This window comes from Sparus aurata, chromosome 13 (genome assembly GCF_900880675.1).
Source record: "Sparus aurata chromosome 13, fSpaAur1.1, whole genome shotgun sequence".
In the NCBI taxonomy this organism is placed as follows: Eukaryota; Metazoa; Chordata; class Actinopteri; order Spariformes; family Sparidae; genus Sparus; species Sparus aurata.
In genome coordinates this window covers 12255740-12275177 of record NC_044199.1, presented here as the reverse complement: position 1 = coordinate 12275177, position 19438 = coordinate 12255740, and the positions used below count along the sequence as shown (strand labels likewise).

General features: G+C 45.6%; 1 protein-coding gene across 2 annotated transcripts in view; it reads right to left on the bottom strand.

Annotated features, from left to right (window-relative positions):
- mtus2a (microtubule associated tumor suppressor candidate 2a) overlaps positions 1-19438 on the bottom strand; it is a 49693-nt gene that overhangs the window by 29329 nt on the left and 926 nt on the right. For both annotated transcript variants that reach the window (XM_030437367.1, XM_030437368.1), the window contains exons 2-3: positions 6439-8647; positions 3487-3745 (exon numbers count right to left, since the gene is read on the bottom strand). In XM_030437367.1, the coding sequence (XP_030293227.1) occupies positions 3487-3745; positions 6439-8391 (2212 nt within the window). In that variant the 5' untranslated portion in view covers positions 8392-8647. The remainder of the gene's footprint in view (positions 1-3486; positions 3746-6438; positions 8648-19438) is intronic.

Here is a 19438-nt window from a genome sequence, read left to right as displayed (position 1 = left end):
CAATGGTAAACAAACATCATCCATCCGCTGCATTTCAACTTGGGACGCAGCATATGGAGCGTGTGCTGTTTGTGTGTCTGTGTGTTTAAATAACTACTGTAAACTCATTAAGCACCACTCACATACCAACAAAATGCAGGGGGGACCCGGCATAGCTGTGATGTTTATTTCCCCTGTGAATCATTCATCATCCTGCGTTGACTAAGCACTTAGTGTACCCACTAAGTGCCGCTAAGTCCAGGAAGTTCCTCTGTGTCACGACTCCGACTGCTACAGCAAGCAAATATAATAACTGTACACACAACAACCTGCCAACAGCTGCTTCTGGCTCTGGCCGTGCTCGCAGGCTGGGCCGGTGGCCAGCGGAATCTCTAATGCCGACACTGTTACGACATTCAATGTGACACCCCGCAGTTCAGATCTTTAGATGTGTCTTACATACATTGTATTTGCCTGTGTTTATGGTTCATTACATGATCAGTAATTCCCTCGTTCCTGGGTACAGAGGGCTCCAATGCAAGCGGGATTAAAAGAGGGAAGGCAATGAAGAGGATGGAAAAACGTCTTCACAGAGGAAAGAGAAAGGAACGACGGCGAATCACAGATAGAAAGGGAGGATAAATAAGTAATCACAGCTCCATAGTGGCGGCTATTGTCAGCGAGCAATGGGAAGAAATCCTCCCTCTCCGTTATCTGCGGTTTCCCACAGCAAAACAGATGAAATGTGCAGGCATGAACAACCGAGGCACACACACACAATCACACACACACACACACACAGACACAGTGGGCAGTGGGCAAATCCCCGCGCCTCGGAGAGGAGACCCATCTTGGCCACCCGAGCCTGCAGCACAAGGTTTAGATCCTGGGCTGAAGAGGAGCATTATCCCCTGCTGGCTCCAGAGATAAGGTGGGCAGCCCTCCTCTTTCTCTCTATTTGGCACAGCTGGGTGCTCCAGTGCATGCCACAGGGTAACCACCGCAGCAAAAACAAGACAAAACTCTAAGAGGAAGAACGCCAGCTCTGTGCGAAACAAAGTGGGGCAGGAAGGAGGGAGGAAAAAGTCTCCAGCGTGGCTCGCCTCCAGCGTCACCAGTACCGCTGTTTCCTCCTTCTTCAATATCTGCCTGTGTGCCACATTGTCTGTTTATTAGATTGGAGCTCGCTGTTCTTCAGTGAGAAGGTCAGGATCATTAAAGATAAATGTCCTCATTTCCCTCCTGCCCCTCCCGCGCCCCCTCCACCCTATTCAGCTCCTCCAAGAGACGAGGGAGAGGAGTGAGACTGACAAACATCGGCTTTAGCCTGGATGTCACAGACCGGTGCTCCAGCGAAATGAAAACGCACATTATTCATGAGACTCCAAAGAGGAATCGAAAAGGAGATAACACGATTAAAGGTGCACTACATAGTTTTTTGGGGGAAAGAAATTTTAACAAGAAGAGAAAGATCTTCATCGACTGATTTTTTTTAAATGCCTACTTTCTAATTTCATTCTGTTTTACTTTGTTTAAATGTGGCGGACCCTGCCACCTTTATAGCTTCAAACAGTGCTTTGGGGACCTTATTTTCCTCTGAGGACAGCTTGTCTATTCAGTTATAGAAGAGATGAATATATCTGAGTTTGAATCATTACCTCATTAAAATTGTAAATATAAAAATTCTGAGTTTGAATTTTTTTCTCCAAAACTACATAGTGCCCCTTTAAAACTGACTGTCCATCTCTCTTTCTGTGTTTCTTTTGGTCAAACTTTTTGGCTCTCTTTCGACTTTGTTTCTCCTAGAATTGTCAATCTCCTTCCTCCACAGTTTGTACCCAAAGCACCGAAAACTAGAATTCATAAAATTTGTAAAAATAACGCATCATAAATCAGAAAACCCCTTGGTGTTTTCCTGGGGTTTGCAGTTTTTTCCCTTCAGCCACTCCAAAGTTTTGTGTACAACAACTTTATTTCGCCTGTGGGTCTGAAACACCACCGAGAAATGTTCTTCGAAACAGCCGTAGGCTCTCACTGCAACTGTCAAAATGGCATCCTAAAGTGTGATGAATAAGGTTAGAAAAGATCCCCCGTGTTGAGCACTATAATGACCGACCGATTTTAATCCCAACCCGAGGCGAGTTTAGTCAACCTGCGTGTATTTCCTCTGCACGGTATTAAATTGCACGTTATCAAAAATACGACACTCAATACATTTGCAATTTCTGCGGAGGTGCTCGAGCGAATCCGCGAAAAAAGGGGGCGGGTTAGAGCCTTCGACGTGCAGAAGTTACAGCAGCTTAAACGTCCTGTCTTATGAGTAGTTCATCCTCATTATCATAACAATGCTGTTTAAAAAAACCTACACAGTGATTACGTGAGCCGCTAAGAGTACTTTGACTGCTGCACAATGGCTATACAGTATAATTACTATAAGATGTGGATGCAAGATGGAGAGATTTCCCTTCGCAAAAGCCTGAAAAGAATAAGGAAAAGAAAAGGAGCTTATGTCACGTGCGGTGTCAAGTGTTGTGGCTCAGATTTCTTCGGGGACGCGGATGAGGAAAGCAACAGCGACAACATGAACGAGAGGAAAAACAGGGACAGACACTGATGCACACGACGCTGACTAATGCTACATGTACAGTGTACGTCTTAGCTGCTGTTTATCCATGCAGCGTGTGCAGGGCGGCAGGGCTCCATCAGGAAGATACTGACGTTACTTAAGAGTTAATTGCTTTGCACTTCAAAAGCACTGCACTTCCCAGAGGGCCGTGCAGTATGGAGACACCATGCATATGTATTAATGGGGTTTATGATAAGCAAGCCTGGCACATCATAACCACCACGCTGATCAATTCGGCGCGTGCACTCTTTGGCTTTGTGAGTGTGTGAGCGTGCACATGTATGCTCTTTTTTCCACCGTGCGTCCGGGTTATCGCACTGACGGAGAGAGAGCAAATCAAATATGCATGCATGTGATAAATGGCGCGGCCTTCCGGCAGTGTGCGGGGGGATGAGCACATTTCGTACTTCAATATCCCCGCGACAGTCGAGGGGCGAACTGTAAATCTGACTTCAGCGGGCCAGAGGTGGTATCTGAATCATCTGAATTAGAAATGTGCTGTGTTTGTGTGTGTGTGTGTAGAGGGGGATAGAGTGAGCAAGCTTTTATTTATTTATCTATTCTGTTTTGTAGATGGCAGCCTTCTGGAGCAGAAAAAAGTCCCCTCAGAGTTTTTCTTAAAGCCCTCCAATCAGATCAGCCAAAAATTAATCTCGGAGAGCGCATTTTAATGAGCCGCCTTCATCTCACGCCAATTTTGGGGGGGGGGAGACGGTCCCACAACTGCTTGTTCATGCAGAGGAGAAGAGAGATAAGGTAGCTCTCCAGTGTGTCAAATTTTGGGTTTGCTGAAATCAAATCAGACACATACAGTAGCAAAAGGAGGCCATCTCCATCTGGTATTCTATCTGTTTCCTGTGAGGGAAATGTTTTATTTTTACCTGTGTTGTCCTGGCTTTTCTGATTGGTCGCTGGGCTCACAGCTTGGACCGGCTGGCTGAGTACCAGAGTCGACCTCTGACTTTGACCAGGTCCTCTGCCCTTGGCTGACCCCGTAGTCGTCCTGGTGACAGCTCCCAGGCCCAGACGCAGACCCCTGCCGGAGCGCAGGAGGCTGCCGCTCCCTCCGGCCTGCGCGGCCGTCCGGGCCTGCAGCGCGTCCTCCGCTGCACTTCCTTTAAAACTGGCAGATCTTCCCAACTAGGGATCAAAATAATGATATTAGTTTAAAAATACTTGCTGGCAATTATCTTTTATCAGTTCCTGAGCAATTTTAAGTGTCACCAGATCCACAGAGCATATCAGTGTACAGTCCCATGTTACAGTGTTCATTAAGCAGAAGTTCTCAGAGAAAATCCAGTTGTTCTATACTTCCCTGTAATTTACTCTGGGACAAACCCACAAACTGCAAAAAAAATCTCTACACTGCTTTATATAAAAACCCTTATAAGTCCTCTAAAACACACTATATGTCTGGCAGCTGCAAAAAAAGCAGAGTACACTGTAAGTAAGTGCATAGTTAACTGCTACAAATGCCTAATAAAGTATGTGTTCATCTTAATCAGGCAACAAAAAAAGCTTAGTTATCACTTAACAGTGACATAATAGGTAAGTTAATTCCACTCAATACATGTTTGTAGTGCTATATTAAACAGTTTTAGGACACTTATAAGAATAAACTTAACATGTTAACAAGTTTCTTTAAAAGTGCTTATAAATGTGTTTTATAAACATCAATAAACATGTTGCATGTATGCTATCATTAAGGCTTAAGCTCTCAAAGATGTAAATAGTGAGCCCATGAGTAACTATTGGGATTTAATGTTTAATGTCATATACTGTATAATGTCTATCTTGCCTTTGATAGTGTGAAAACCACAGGCAGAAAAAAACAAACATCTGATGCGCCCTTTAATCTTATTAGTCAACATAATAATTATGTTTTACGTCTGTCATTGTATCAAGATAGACTTGTCCCTCTGTTATAGAACATTAGAAAGACCGAATCCAACATTAGAAAGACTGAATTGTTTACAATAGCTCTCGGTTAAAAAAAACTGTACATCACACGTTAGCTTACATATCTCATATCATGACACTTTCCCTCAAGTTCACTAAAGATCTCATTTACCTGTTGGGTCACAGACTAAATAAAATGATAGCTTGACTTTGCCCCCGAACTAGCACTTAGTCTGACATTCTATTGTTGTGTACAATGCAAATCAACAGCCAGATTACCACCTGGGAGTGACTGTTGATGTTAGCACAACGTCACAGTGATTCAGACTACATAATGAGACAGTCATAAGGCTGATCATGTGAAATAGATCAATTGAAATTGATGACAATAAATGATCTGACAATGCCACGAATGCCAGCAGTGTCCACAGACCTGATTTATGCTGTGTCGTGACTTGGACCGCTGCAAATCTGACATTGCGGGCTCCAAAAAGAAAACATAACACAGATCTGAAGTGAAAGTCATCTCCAGAAATTTGACCTGTTTAACATCTCTGGCGTAATGCAAGAGCGAGTGTTGTCCCTCAGCGGCACCACATCGCGTGCTGGACAAAATGCTAATGTACATGCAGTGACGTACTGTACAAAGCACTGAGAATCACCGTGTCCCTGTGGGTTTTGTACTTCGAAATGCATTAACTATTTATTTTCCACATGCTGGTTGTTTGACACGGTATGAATACGAATGCCAAATGAAGCTATTTAATCGGAATCAATAAGGAATGATTTTAAAGCGATAATGAGCCGCTGTGAGAGTGGGAATAAAATGCAGTAGAGCTGTGATCAATTATACATGGTTTACTGTGGGATAGGAATTATGGACAGCAGCTAGCAACACTGATACGCAGAGTCAACTGATTTAAAAGACGAGGTTTGTCTTTGTACTTAATGTGTATTGCATAGCATAAAGTAATTTTGTCTTGCTAATTGACCAGGGAGCTACAATAATTAGAGCCTATTTTTGTGAATGTGCTGTGATTGCGGTTTGTGCTGAATCTCTGCATGAGAGAAAATCGCTGAATGAGAACGAGCACGATACCAAACTACAAAAGAGATCAGAGCGCAAGCTAAAAATGTATCATAAAAACCTTGAAATACACGTTGTTTTGTCTGTAATTACCGACGTGTGCCCTGGTGTTCAACGCAAGGACATGCGTTTCTTTACAGATGGTTAGAAACGCTATGGAAACAAGGGAGGGAAGCTCATTTTTCTTAGTTTTAGTATGCAAGGAGAGCATAACTGAGACAAAATATGATCGATAATGCATAGTGACATATACAGTAAGAAGAAAGATGGCCTGCCAGGTGTTTCTGTTACAGGCTAAGAACCACTATGCACGCACACAGCCAGTATGCTACCTGTGTTAGCTTAATATGCCATCGAATGTTTCACCTGTGTGATGTGTTTCATCAATCAGTAAGCGATCACATTCCTGTGGCACACAGTGCACACAGTCTGTCCGAAATACACCACAAAAGCAGTGTTGTGCATATATAACATATACACTGCATTTTTCTGATTATCGGAATAAGTGTTTGGGTTATTTATCTGATTGCTGATAAAAGAAATACTTTTAAATTTGTAATACTCCCGCTCTGATGCAACCGGAAATCTGCAAAGTTACTAGTGACTAAAGTGTAAATGTAGTAGAGTAAAAGTACAATATGTGAATGTATAATGTAGCAGAGTACGTAAAAGTAACATAAAATTGTACTCAAGTGCAGTTCTTAAGTAAATGTACTTAGTTACATTCCATCAATACATCTCAACGTACTCAAGGTGGAGGAGATCATGGAGGTTGCCACTGGAATGAATGGATTCCCATTCAACTCACATATGTGGAACAGAGGTGTAATAGGGACATAATACTCACCTCTGATGGAGCCCCGTAGAAGTTGTCTGCTTTGCTGCCCAGTTTCGGGGGTGCCGTGTGGCTGTGTGTGTGTGCAGGGGGGACAGTGTGTGTGTGTCCAGGCGGCCTGATACTCCTGTTCAGCATTCCTGATGGGAAGATGCTCGTCTGCATCTCTTGGCGGTACTTGTCATAAAGCAGATTGGAGGCACTGAGTACTGGAGCTCCTCTGGTTTCCGCTTCTGGCTTTGCGGGGTCTTTGGCCGTTTGGCCGTGTGTGTATGCTGAGAGCCGGGATGGCAGAGAGGATACCTGATAAGGTCCGTCAGAGGCCTGGGGCTTAAACTGAGGATTCTTCCGGACGTAGGTGATGATTTTGGGTCGAACTCCTTTAGGCTTGAGTTTAGGTGATGGGGAGCTGTCTTTGGGCTTGGAGTTGTGGGTCGAGCTCTGCTGGTTGTTAAGAGGCGCTTTGGGGATTCCACTTGTGCTTATATTGGTTTTGACTGGTGCTCTCACGAAACTGTTGCCATAGCCCTGAGCTGATGTTGTCACAGCAGGGTTGCATCCTGACGGGATGTGTCTAACCCCTCCAGAGACATTCCTGGAAACGAGGTACATGGAGGGTTGCCTGCGTGGTGAACCCTGGGGTGTCCTGAGAGGGGAGTGGGGAGGGGTAGATGACCTGGAATCCACGCCTGTTCTGTTCGGACTGGAGCAGTTCCTTCTGTATGTGAGCTGAGTCTGAGGTCTCTTGTCCGAAGTGGAAGGATTGGAGGGACTGGAATTACGCCATGCAGCTGTAGCCGGCTGTCTTTCTGCAGGTGGAACCTGGTTGGGCTGTCGGAGCTGTGAGGCTCCAGATATGTTGTACAAGGAGGAGAAATCCGATGGCTCACGTAAAGACGATTTGGTCAACTTTCTGTTTGACCCATTACTGTGTGTTTCTAGAGAGGGGTTGTTGGAAGGAGGTTGGCCTGTCTCGGCTTGATGAGCACCGGGCTCAGCTAAGCTCCTTGTTCTTCCCATTTCAGTCTGGCAGAGGGGTCTGACAAGCTGTTGCCTTCGTGGTGGAATCACCCTCTCCTCAAATCCAGCCCTCCTCCTTTGGCCCAGCCCTCCATCAGAGGACAATCCATTTCTATGATGACTTCCCTCCTCCTGTCTCTCATACGATGGTGGGGAGTTAAGGTACGCATCTACAGGGGCTGCCCTTCTCCTGGTCTGAGCTGAGGTAGTGTTGTTTGTATTGGGATAAGGGTTGGTCTTGGATAGAGAGATGAAAGATTGAGCTTCCCCGCCACTATCCAGAGCACTCGACAGACTCCCGCTGAGGGCGGCTGCCGACAGACTGGAGACGAACACATTCGTCTCTGACTTGGACTCCTTCAGACCTCCCTTCCGTCTCTCCTGGTCTCCTGCTCTGCCCGACCTGCTGTCTCTTTTCTCTATTGAGCCTGTCACACATATGTCTAGCTCTTCAGTGCTATGACAGCCAATCCTCCTCTGCACCTCTCTGCCCCTCTGCATTCTGCCCTCCACTTTGTTGCTGTCATTGTCATTTCTCCTCACGCCGGTTGAAGCAGAGCTGGCAGTTGAGCTCGAGGATATGGACATGGGATCTTTTCCATCCCTCAAACTTTCCCCATCGTCTTCCTCTTCATTCTCCTCCTCCTGATCCCTGTTCCCCAAAAACGTATGTATCTCCTGACGCTCCAAAACCTCAAACTCTCCGAGCTCAGGCTCCATGCATTGCTGCTCGGAGCCCCAGATCACTAACTTGTCCGGGGATTCACTCTGAGACACCAAAGGAGGAATGGAGCTTGTGCTGTACCCTTCCCGATCGCCAATCGAGGATATTTGATTGGCATTATCATCCCCAGATTGGGAGAACTGGATCTGGGTTTTGTTTCCGATCTTTTCTCCCCTGTCAACATTGACCCTCAGCCCCTGGTAACCAGTTGGGAAGCTCATGTCAGACTGATTTTGTTGGCACGCTCAAAGACACCTGCAGGGTGCTGAGGCCATCTATGGACTTACAAATTATTCTCCCCTCCTTGTCTCTCCTCTTCAGGCTCTGTGCGATGATGGCCCTTCAGTTGATCATTCCAAGGACGAAATGTCATCTCATGAAATCTTTTTCACTTCAACTCACCACTGATCTTCCATTTACCTTGAGTTAATGATATTGTCTTTAATGGCTCTTCGAGGAGATGGAGGTCTGTTGAATCTGAAATAGAGGATAATAAAGGAAATGGTAAGAAAAGGCAACAAGTATGCCTGAAAGGTAGACACTTACACAGGACCAATTCTGTGTTTATTTTCCCCAAAGAGCCACTAACTTTAAGGATTTTTATACCTAGTCAACAATCAGTAATACATAGCAGGTTTGTTTCTTGCTCAAGACTATAAATGGATGGTCATTTAAAACAAACAGATGCCCATGTGACAAAAAGACAGCACAGGCAGAACAGGAAGTGCAAGTCTCGGCATCACTATTTTCTATTTTAACATTTTATTAATTTTTTTTTAACTTCTTAACAGCATCTGTTGCAATTAAGGTAGAAATATCTACATTAAATGATGCTAATGTGAGTGTCACATTCAATGCGACCGGTGGCTAAATGCACTCACAGAGTGATAATTCTCATAGTGTAACCGGAGAGGCTGCTGCAGCTTTAATAATAGGAGTGCAATTATCAAATTATGATGGATGTTCACTTGAGGGCAAAAAGAAAAAAGATAAGCGAGGAGAGGAGAGTCTGTTTGCGTGCGAGTGAAGGAATCACCATGGGGATATTCTGACGAAGACAGGAAAGAGGAAGACAGGGAAGGAAGGGTGCGAAGTGTTTTGTAATGAGCTTCTTTCCTCTGGAGACTTTGAAAAATAGAAGGCAGAATGAGGATAAGGGGAAAACATCTGCAGTAAAAACATGTTCCCTTTTTTTTTTCTTTTTTTCTTTTTCTAATGGAACACAACAAGCTAACAGAGTCTCTGATACGCCCACAAGTGCATATATGTTCCCAACATGATAAACATGAAAATGATGTGTGGGTGTCACTTAGGCGAGGAATAAAAACACCAGCTCAGGAGGGTTACATCCAGACTGTAGGTCTCATCTCTACAGGAGGGTTAACGCTCTTCTCCCAACATGCTCTCTCTAGCACGCCATATGGCTGATTAAGCCAATGCCGCGATTAGATGGCGCTCAACCACAGCGCATCCTGTCTGATTTGAAAGCGACATTCTGAAGGATGTACAGAAAAGCGGAGATTCAAATTCCACTCCGACACCCAGCAAGGTTACAGACTGTGTGCGGCGTACAGTGAATAGATGAGCAGATGGCAGGGAGGGCAAATGTCTGAGAGCTTTTCGCGGCACTGTGTCACTGCAGGACGGTGTAATCGCGGCGGTACAAAAAAGAGAAAACAACTCAAACCGACAAACAACCTCACATCCACACGCCCAAGGAAACTTGAGGGGACTCTCGACGACATGAAACGACTCTGTTATGTTTTTTCGCTCTCGGAGGGAGGACTTCCCGGTGTCTCTTTACATTTCAATCTCTCCATAATTATGCAAGAGCTCTGTGAGGAGCTCTTCTTTCTGCCTCGAAACCAGAAGCATTGAAACCACAGAATATTAATGGACTCAGTTACATTTGAGTATCTGTTGTTGACTTGTCTCTCGGGCAGATGATGGAAAGCGATAAAAAGAAAGTCATATTTTGATTATTATGACATACTGCATTGTGATTCGCGAAAAAAAAAATGACTTGGTCATATTGCAGTTTTGATCAAACACAGGTTATTTCCTGCATCGCCCAATTAACTCCAATCCTATCCTATTTAACATGTCCCGTCATCTGTCTGTGCAGGCAGTCAATACTGTATATTTAGACCAAGATGGCTGTTAATGTAGTCCAAATATGCATCTCTAAACCATCACACTGAATATTTGAGCGGGTTCCAAAGTTCAAATAGAGCTCCCACCCTCTAGTTATATTTGTGGCGGGGGAGTCTGTTCTCATTAGTAGGTGGTTTCTCCATGTGTCCTGTGGCAGCGATATCACTGAACAGAGTGAACTGCTAACATGGCAGCTCTCACTGCCTTTGGCACATCTGATGCTCTTACAGTCAGTCGGCTGTAGAGCTCCTTTTTCTACAAATGTACCGGGAGGGGAGACATTTAAGGATGCATTTTCGTATTCCTGAAGGTCGTCTTAAAAAATCATTGGCGATATTATCATAAAATCTCAAACAGTCGTTTAAAAAAAACATTTTACAGAACTTCTGGGAGCGGAAGAAGGTTAAACAAAGGTTGTTTTACTAAAGTATTGCCGATTCCAAAACCTTCATAGCCAGATGTCGAAATTGCAGAGAGACAGGGGGAAATTCCGTCGACAAATAGACAAACATCGCGTAGATGAATCCACACGCTGCCTCCTGCACTCTGCCAGACGGCTAATATTTACCCTTAGCTGGTGCACACACAATCAAATAATTAGCTAATTATAAAACACACACAGACAAAAATTCTAAGAGGGCGGGGAGGGAGAGGAGTGGGAGGGAGAGAAAGAAACAGAGGTCCGTATTTGAAAGTGGGGAGCGCATCGATTGCGGCAGTGATGTAGCGCTGGAGGTTGTGCTGATGACAGCAGTCTTGGGAAGGCTGAGCGCTGAGCTTGGTCACAGTGGCTGAACCAGAATAAGCTGCACACATCACCTTCACAGCGAGGCAGACAAAACCAATCCGGCAAGGCCCTAAACACAATACGACAGAGAACAAAAGAACCTGTCTGACTATGTGAATAAAAGGGCCTGTTGTGATGATAAAGAGCATAAAAAATTGGGTGCATCTCGGGACGCTTCGGGAGACGTATGCTTCAGAGCAGAATAACTTGACAGGTTCTCCCTGCTGTCGCACTGCCTGTCGGTGACATACCTGCTTAGATGCTAAAAGTAAAGAGGATCACACGGGAGGGAGTGGATGAAGCAGGATGGTGTTGGCAAAGGGGCTGACTTGATGTTCCTTTTGACTGGAGTATGAATTATGCAATTACAAAAATAACAAATGTGGATGGAAATCTTTGATCGCCGAACCTCCTTCAGTTTGAGAATACACTGTAAATAAAACAGTAAGTGCACAGGGTACTTTTTTTGGCTTCATGAGTTATGTATGCAGTGTTGCCAATGGCACGCTATCATTCATTTACATTATTTCTTTACTGGTTTACCGCAGATATACAAGATAGATTTAACTGATGATGATGTAGTAACCCCTAACATTAACCATCGGTAAGAAAAGTCTTAGGTGAACCTGAAAACGAGCCTGCAGATGACCATGAACTGCCCCTATTAGCTGGACAACACAATGGGTCCACATCATTTTGCCTGTCATGCACCGGCTTCAAATTTAATGACGATATCACTAAAAAAGGACGCTTAACAGATGTTTTTCTGAGGAAATATCCAGGCATTTGGCAAAAAAAGCCCTAACATTTCTTTTACCTCAACACACCCCTTCCTGAGAGTTACAGAAGCCTTAAAGTCATTCTAGTTTTTTATTTCCTTATTAACATTAACTTTGTGCATATAAAACAGTTAGAAATAGGTCCCTGGGTGGGAAAACAGCATATAAAAATATATATATGTATATATAAAATTGCAGCTGAAATTCTTAAACAATAAACAATAAAAAGCATATTATGCCGGATTTGAAATAGGATGTGTCAATCATCCGGATGGCTGGTGTGTGAGTGGCTCAGGAGGGAGGGGAGGGGACAGGGAGTGGACCCTGGCTACACTTTTACTCCTTGGCTGTTGTAGGTTCCAGGGCGGACACAGAAACTCAAATCTGGTCAAAAGTTCTTTCTAAATTAAAGTGTTTCGAAGTGGCTGGGATTCTGACTTTTTGATGACTTTCAGAGAATACCGCGGAAGCCAGAACTGATGCTCCTCCTGCATATATGCATGTTGAGGTGATCTGGGCTGGAATAATTAATGGAGGCTGGCTTTGTTTCACCTAATGGTGAGAACCACCAGTTGAGGTAACCACTCAGCGCAATCTCCTCTGGGACGAGAGCGGGAGACAAGGCCGAGGAAAGAATTGAACAGTCCTGCTTCTGTTGTCATGGCAATGCCATATCCCTGGGAATTGGAGGAAACACGTCCTGACCCCCGCGTCTTCCATCAGGGGAAAAAAGGTCAGCGTTAGAGGGGAGATGGACCGTTCTGAAGGTCACGCTTTCACACTCACAGCTCATGCATACACTCTGCTGTGCGACGCTTTTCACATGTGAACTCGTGTGAAGAAATCCACACGGTGCTCGCTGAGTAGCTGAGTGAAAGTCAGGGTTTTTAAAACATTTTTCCCACCAGCTATACCACTCATCGAGGAGCAATCATATCCCCGCAAGTGGGTAGTCGGTTGCTGAAGTGATGAGAGTGCAGGGCAGGATAAGACGATATCTCAGCACTGATCAAATTCAGTCGAGGGCTGGAATATGTGGTTTTCACCAGGCTCCCAACCTATCAAGTGCCGCATTTAACCACAGAAAAGCTCTTCTGAGGCGCAGAAAAATGATGTGCTGAGAACCTGACTCGCTGGAAATGGATAGGAAAAACTAAAATCCAGAATGGAATGTGAGAAGAGAAAGGCCTTCCTCATCCTCATGCTTATTTTTTATTTATTTTTTGCTCTGAATGCGAGCCGGCATGTGTGGGTGAACGAATGAGACACAGACATGAGGTGGGAAGGATGGAGACATGCAGATGGAGACATAAAGAGAAGGAGGAGAATCGTCACAGGAGAGCCACAGCTTTTTCTAATTAGGCTGATGGAGGGGAATACATCATTTGAACCCCTACAGTATACGAGCTATAGAACCCCCGTCGCTGATAAAAGCTCACGAGAGCGGAGAGAGGTAATTATTGAAAATCCTTTACCATATATAATGCTAATGAGCGCTAAATTGCCCCCCCATTGATGGAACCATTTTATACATTTCGGTACTGCAGGTGGTAAATCTCATGGTAGCAGTAAGCCCCGAATCTAATAATGGACTATAGCCATTTTGCTTGTTTCTCTCATAGGGACTGTGTGAAAAATCATTATTTGGGGAGGAGGGGGGCTGATGATGTCTTTAAAAATTTGGATTTTAAAGATTTCTCACTTATTCTTAAAAAAAAAATCAAAAGAAATCAAATAGCTGCTCTACAAAGATGGCTTTTTGACATTTAAATGTGTGGTTTTGAAAAACTAGTAGTGGAAACTATTGAAACCATGATGACACATTTGCTGGGATCTGTACCAAACTGATGACCGAGATCCATTTTGAAAAATCATAGCTTCTGTGATTTAGATTACCCACTCGGCCTTACATTTTGCTGAAAACTGTGCGGCCATACAAAAAACCCCGACCATGCGTCATGCACCTGATCTGATCTCATATATTTCATGGCTACGGCATCATCCAATTGAATGTATGGTGGCGTTAAATGGAATCGGCGGGTGGGGTGAAAACAAGGCAGCGCTCTTCTCCATCAGCAGTCACAGAGCTGTGCATAATTGCAATTGTGGGTAGGGTCTGTACGAGTATACGATTGATTTTCATGCAGTCCCTTAGGCTTTCATGATGTAGAATAAAAACATCAGAGTTTCACCAATGCTCCAGATTCTCATACGCACACTGTCTTTTTCTCTCAGTGACCCTGAAAAGTCAAGCCAGGTAAAAAAAAACCTGCAACGCGCAACTCCTCGTTCTTGTTTTCACACAGATGTTACAACACAAAGGCTGGCCGTGAATACCATAATGCATGGTGTCACAAGCGGACGCGCACACCTGCTCAGCACCGCGCACACAATCAACACATGTGCGCACATTCCCCCCACCCCCCCCCCCCTCGGCGTCTTTGTTGTCGGTCCAGCAGCACATGTGGCTGTTACAGAAGCCATTTGTCTTTGGCACTTTGCTTTATTCCTCTCCTCCCCCCACTGGAGAGCAGACAGGTTTTATAGCTCGCTGGTCCCAGGGGAACCCCCAACGACACACACACGCACACACACACACACACACACATACACACATTCCCCCTGTGCCATCCCTCTGTCATCCATACACACACATACTTCTGCAGAAATGTGAATTCCAGCACTTAGATAGAAGACGGTGGGCGCGTCGACGTGGGCATGACCATAATTTATGACTCCTGAGCGTTAGCACATGACATGATTAGATTTAGTGCAGATTTACATTAATATTCGGCCCTTATAGACGAAACTCTAATACAGAACATGCTGTGTCTTTGCCTGCAAGTAATTAATCTCTAATGACATCATCCTTGCGTGTCCTTGCGCGCTGTCCCGAGGCCGCGTTAAAATGTGCGCGCGTGAAAGTGTGAACTTGTGAACATCTACCCTCCAAAGACGCGATCGCATTCGAGGCTCTGGCTGGTGGAAATGCAAATAAAAGCGGCAGAACGCTGAACGCACGCAAAAAAAACAAAAAACAATCATCCTCTTGCCCATTTTCTTTTTTTTTTTTGGGTGGGGGAAAGTATTCCTCTTTCTCCTTGTACTTCTATTCACATAGAAAATCATCCGGCGGGCTGAAGCTTAGCGAAAGAAAGTCTATTCAGGAACGAGCTAAGCTTCAGTCATCCGTTTCCCTCTCCTCCCATCTTTGTCGGCGACAGAAATAGCACCAAAATAAGCTAAGCGCTCCATTTTTCCACAGAAGACACAATAGACACCCCGTAGACAGATTTTTTTTCACAAGTGATGATTCACTAAACTGCGGCCCGGGTGTTTGGATGTGTGAACCAAGCAACAGCGAGAGGGATCATCACAGAGAGGAGAGTTGAGGTAGAACTGGGAAATATCCAGAAATAGTATCCTCCAGTTGCTCGACTGTCGGTTTTGCACTTTACGTATAGATCTAGAGCTTCACCCCCCCCCCCCCCCCACGACTGCAGCACAACAAAGCTCCTTCCTAGCTGTATTCAATTAAGCCTCGTCCCTTCAGTGATCCCCATATGCTCCATCCCTCCTTCAAAAAGAGATCTCTTCCTCCAGTCCCTCATCCACCCTAATAATACAGAGTTAATGAGGGCAGGGCGAAGTGATCAATCCCATTTTCATCCTCACATCAGCAGACCATCTCCCCAAATAATCCCTCCTCTCTCCCCCTCTTGTCTCTCTCTCTCTCCCTCCCACTCCACTCCCACATGCAGACAGTTTGCACCCCAGAGAGAGTTATTCTGTATCGCAGGGAAGGAGGGTGGGTGGGGGGGTGTAACAGGATTTCTGCAGGATCCCGGGTCAGAGTGGGTGGTCACACCTAACTGAATAAGAAGAATGAGGAAAATCAGATCATCTGCAATAAAAGCTGATTTATTTCCCCTCACTGCGAGCGTTTGCTACCTGCTATGAAAATCGCTGGGAAAAATCGCAAAATGGCAATAACAGGATTTATCAGCTGGGGCGAAGATGAAAAAATGGAGGGCGCGCGACCGCACATCCCTCCCAACGACACGTGTTCGCACACACCTCGTCTCTTTGTTACTTTGCTACCTGGATAAAAAGATAATCACACGAAGAAAAACATTCAAATTCCCACTTATACATGAGCTCCGAGCTGCGAACTTGGGCTCACACGTGCAACAAAAAGTTGCACATATAGCAACGTGGGTACCACCTACACACATGCGGGCAGTGACTACCACTGCAGCGGGAGCGGAGACAAAGAAGACGGCTTCTCTTCTGGGGTAGGAAATGTGGCTCGGTCTGTCACGCAAAAGACGAGAAAAAAAAACACACACCGATGACATTCTCCATCTCCTAAATCATTATTTCTTTTTTCCAGCTTCGCTTTTGGCAAGAGCCGAGGAGTGAATCGCCTATCAATCAGACGCGGTCCTTGCCTCACTGTCTGGTTTTGTGCTGTGCTGTGCAGCCTGTGAGGATGGACGGCGGTGAGATGGATAAAAAAGAAAGGGAAGACGAATGTGCAGGGAAATGCAAAAGAGAAATGAGGGACAAAACAACAAACTGATAGGGAGATCGACTCGGTGAGGAATAAACGAACTGCTACAGTCCGGAGGAGAGAACAAGGAGAGGGAGGAAGACTTGTGTTTACTGGTTCACGGATGAACGTGGATGCAGGCAGGGGTGGCACAGAGGAAAGGGGGGAAAAAAAAAAAGGGGTGTCTGTCCACGCTGGCTGCTGGTTTGCACCGCATTGTTATTAGCAGAGCCCCTCCACCCACTACCCTCGCTCCTGTCGCAGGGAAAATATTAACTCTTGCGTTGCTGTGCGGAGGGGGGACAAAGAGGAGGGGAGGGAGAGGAGAGGAGAGGAGAGGAGAGGAGAGGTGAGGATGTGAGTTCACGCCGCAGACAAAGAATTCACCGGCGGGAGGAAGTTGCCCACGCAGCGTTAGACATAAAGCCTGGCGAAGGTGAAACGGCCCCAGACAAAAGAAAGTGTGCAACTTAGACGGGCTGAGTCACTTCTGTTTATTTTCGGGGGGAAAAAAATATGATAATAGAAACAAATGATGCTGCAGAGAGAGAGAGAGAGGGAGAGAGAGAGAGAGAGAGAGGGGGGGGGGGGGGGGGGGGGGGGGAAGGGGGGGGGGGAGTGTGGATGTGTGAGATTCTTGTTAGCATTGTAATGTGTGAGTGCGCGTATGCATGCGTAATGTGCAAGTGGCAAAAAAACCCCAGGGGTGTGGGGGAGGGACGGCTGGCATAGGATCAGCGAGAGGTGAGCAAAGAATAGAACGAGCTGAGGGTTTCGGGGTGGTGGTGGTGGTGATGATGTGCAGAAAAAAAAAAAATATGGTAATGGTCTGAACTGACAAAAAAAAAAAAGACTGGAAGCAGAGAGAAACTACCGGACTGGTCTTTGGGGATACCTAAAGAGGATATTCTGCTCAGTTTAAAGGATTTTTCCGCCGTTCCGACAGAGCAGTTTATTTTTGGCAAACGGGGACGAGGCTCAAACGGGATGCAGACGTCCGGCGTGGAGACGTCACATAAAAGATGAATGATGTGGACTCAGGGAATGTTTCTGTGGTGGAGTTAAGTGCAGCCTCTCACGGTTCTGTCCGCTGCATTCATAAAGTAACATTATTTTGCCTATTAAGAGCCGCAGCCTGCTGACTAACACAATTAAAATGACCTTTCTGACTTCTGCGGCACAGATTCTTCCAAATGGATGCACACGCTCGCACACAAGTGGAAAAAAGGTCTTTCATGTTGACTCCCCGCAGGACAGGGGGGAGTGTGTGCACGTGCATGTGCATGCTGGTGTGTTTATGTGTGTGTGTGTGTCATCTGCGGAGGCGTGCCTCTCTGTTCACCCTCCGATGTCCTGCCTGTGACTGCAGGGGGAGGAGCCGCATCGAGCTCGTTGCCACCTTCCAGACAAAAGACGGCGTGGATTTGAGAGCGTGTGGCCGCATGTGTGTTGACACTTACGTTCGCACACACACATGCGCACACGACGCATACTCGCGCAGAGCCTTCAAAACATTTTTAACTGTGAGCGGCCTCTCCCTCTTTTCTGGCGTTCTCTCCTGTCTCTGAGCGCACGCAGAGCTGCTTTTACTTCGCTGCGTTTAAATAATACAACAAAAAAACCAATCGCAAGTACACACATGAACATGAAACTGAGAAGCACACTGACATACTTTTTCCTCCTCTCTCCTTCGTCCTCACTTATCATCTCTATTTCCTCCCTCCCTCCTCCTTCTCCTCCTCCTCCTGTTCCGGCCTATAAAAATGACCTTGAAGGTCGCGGCAGGCGAGCTACACTCCTGGGCCTTGTGACAAACTGTCTTACCTGCAGAAACACGCACACATACATAAGCACATGACCCAGCACTAACACACACACACACACACACACACACAAAACACACGCAGGCACCAGTGCCGTGAGTGGTTTTCCTGGCAGAGATCTGCTGAATTGATCGCCTGCTCAGAGCAATGCAGAGGTCAGATGTAATGAATCAATCACACACGCATCAGCATCTGGAATTACAGCGAGCGACAGCAGACCGGCTTGAGTTACAAGGCCACGGGCTCCACTGCCCCTGTCAACCCTCCGCATTAACATAGCCGGGAGGGATTGGCGAGATTTAGGAACATGGAGTGGTGGGATCCATACATGTGGGAGGGCCGCTGATATTGAGATCAATCGCGGCAGCAGACTGTTCCAATACACACACATGCAGCAACAAACTTCCAGCCACAACACAGAACAAAATGATGCAACTTTTAGATGTCAGGACACTTTCGGTCAAGAGAAAACAAACCCAATGCATAGGCTCCACCCTAACAAACACAGCTCTAACAAACTGACCCCCCATCAAACAGTCTCAAGGACGACTTGATCATCAGACGCCGATCAATCAGGACGAGAGGCAGCCGAGTGTGAAAGACATGCCCCCTGTCTGCTCACCTTTCTTTAATCTATCATCTCCCGTCGTTCCTCCCCTCCCCTCCTCCCAGAGGAAGCCGAGGAGTTTTTGCAAAAGTGACTGAAGCGCACAGAGATACTGTGCATCCGGCTGAGGCGCTTTCGATTCTTTGAAAAGGAGTTAAAAGACGCTAAAGAAAAGGAAGGGGATTTACTTTTGTGCAGGAGCAGGGCAGTCTCAGTGGCAAATGAAGGTAAAGAGAAGAAGAAGAAACCTTAGTTTCCTTGGAGATTTGATCAATCGCCGAGCAAAACTTCACAGCTGCTTCTTTAAAAAGCCACTTCCACTTTTAAAGGGGCACTATGTAGTTTTTGGAGAAGAAATTCAAACTCAGAATTGTAATATTTACAACATAATTGCAGCAATAATACTAAAACTGTTTTATTTCCATAACTGAATCAACAAGCTGCTCTCAGAGGAAAAACAATGTCCCCAGTACACTGTTTGAAGCTAGACAGGCGGCAGGGTCCGCCACATATAAACAAAGTGAAAACAGTGTGAAATTGTTGGTCGGTTGGTTAATTCAGTTTAT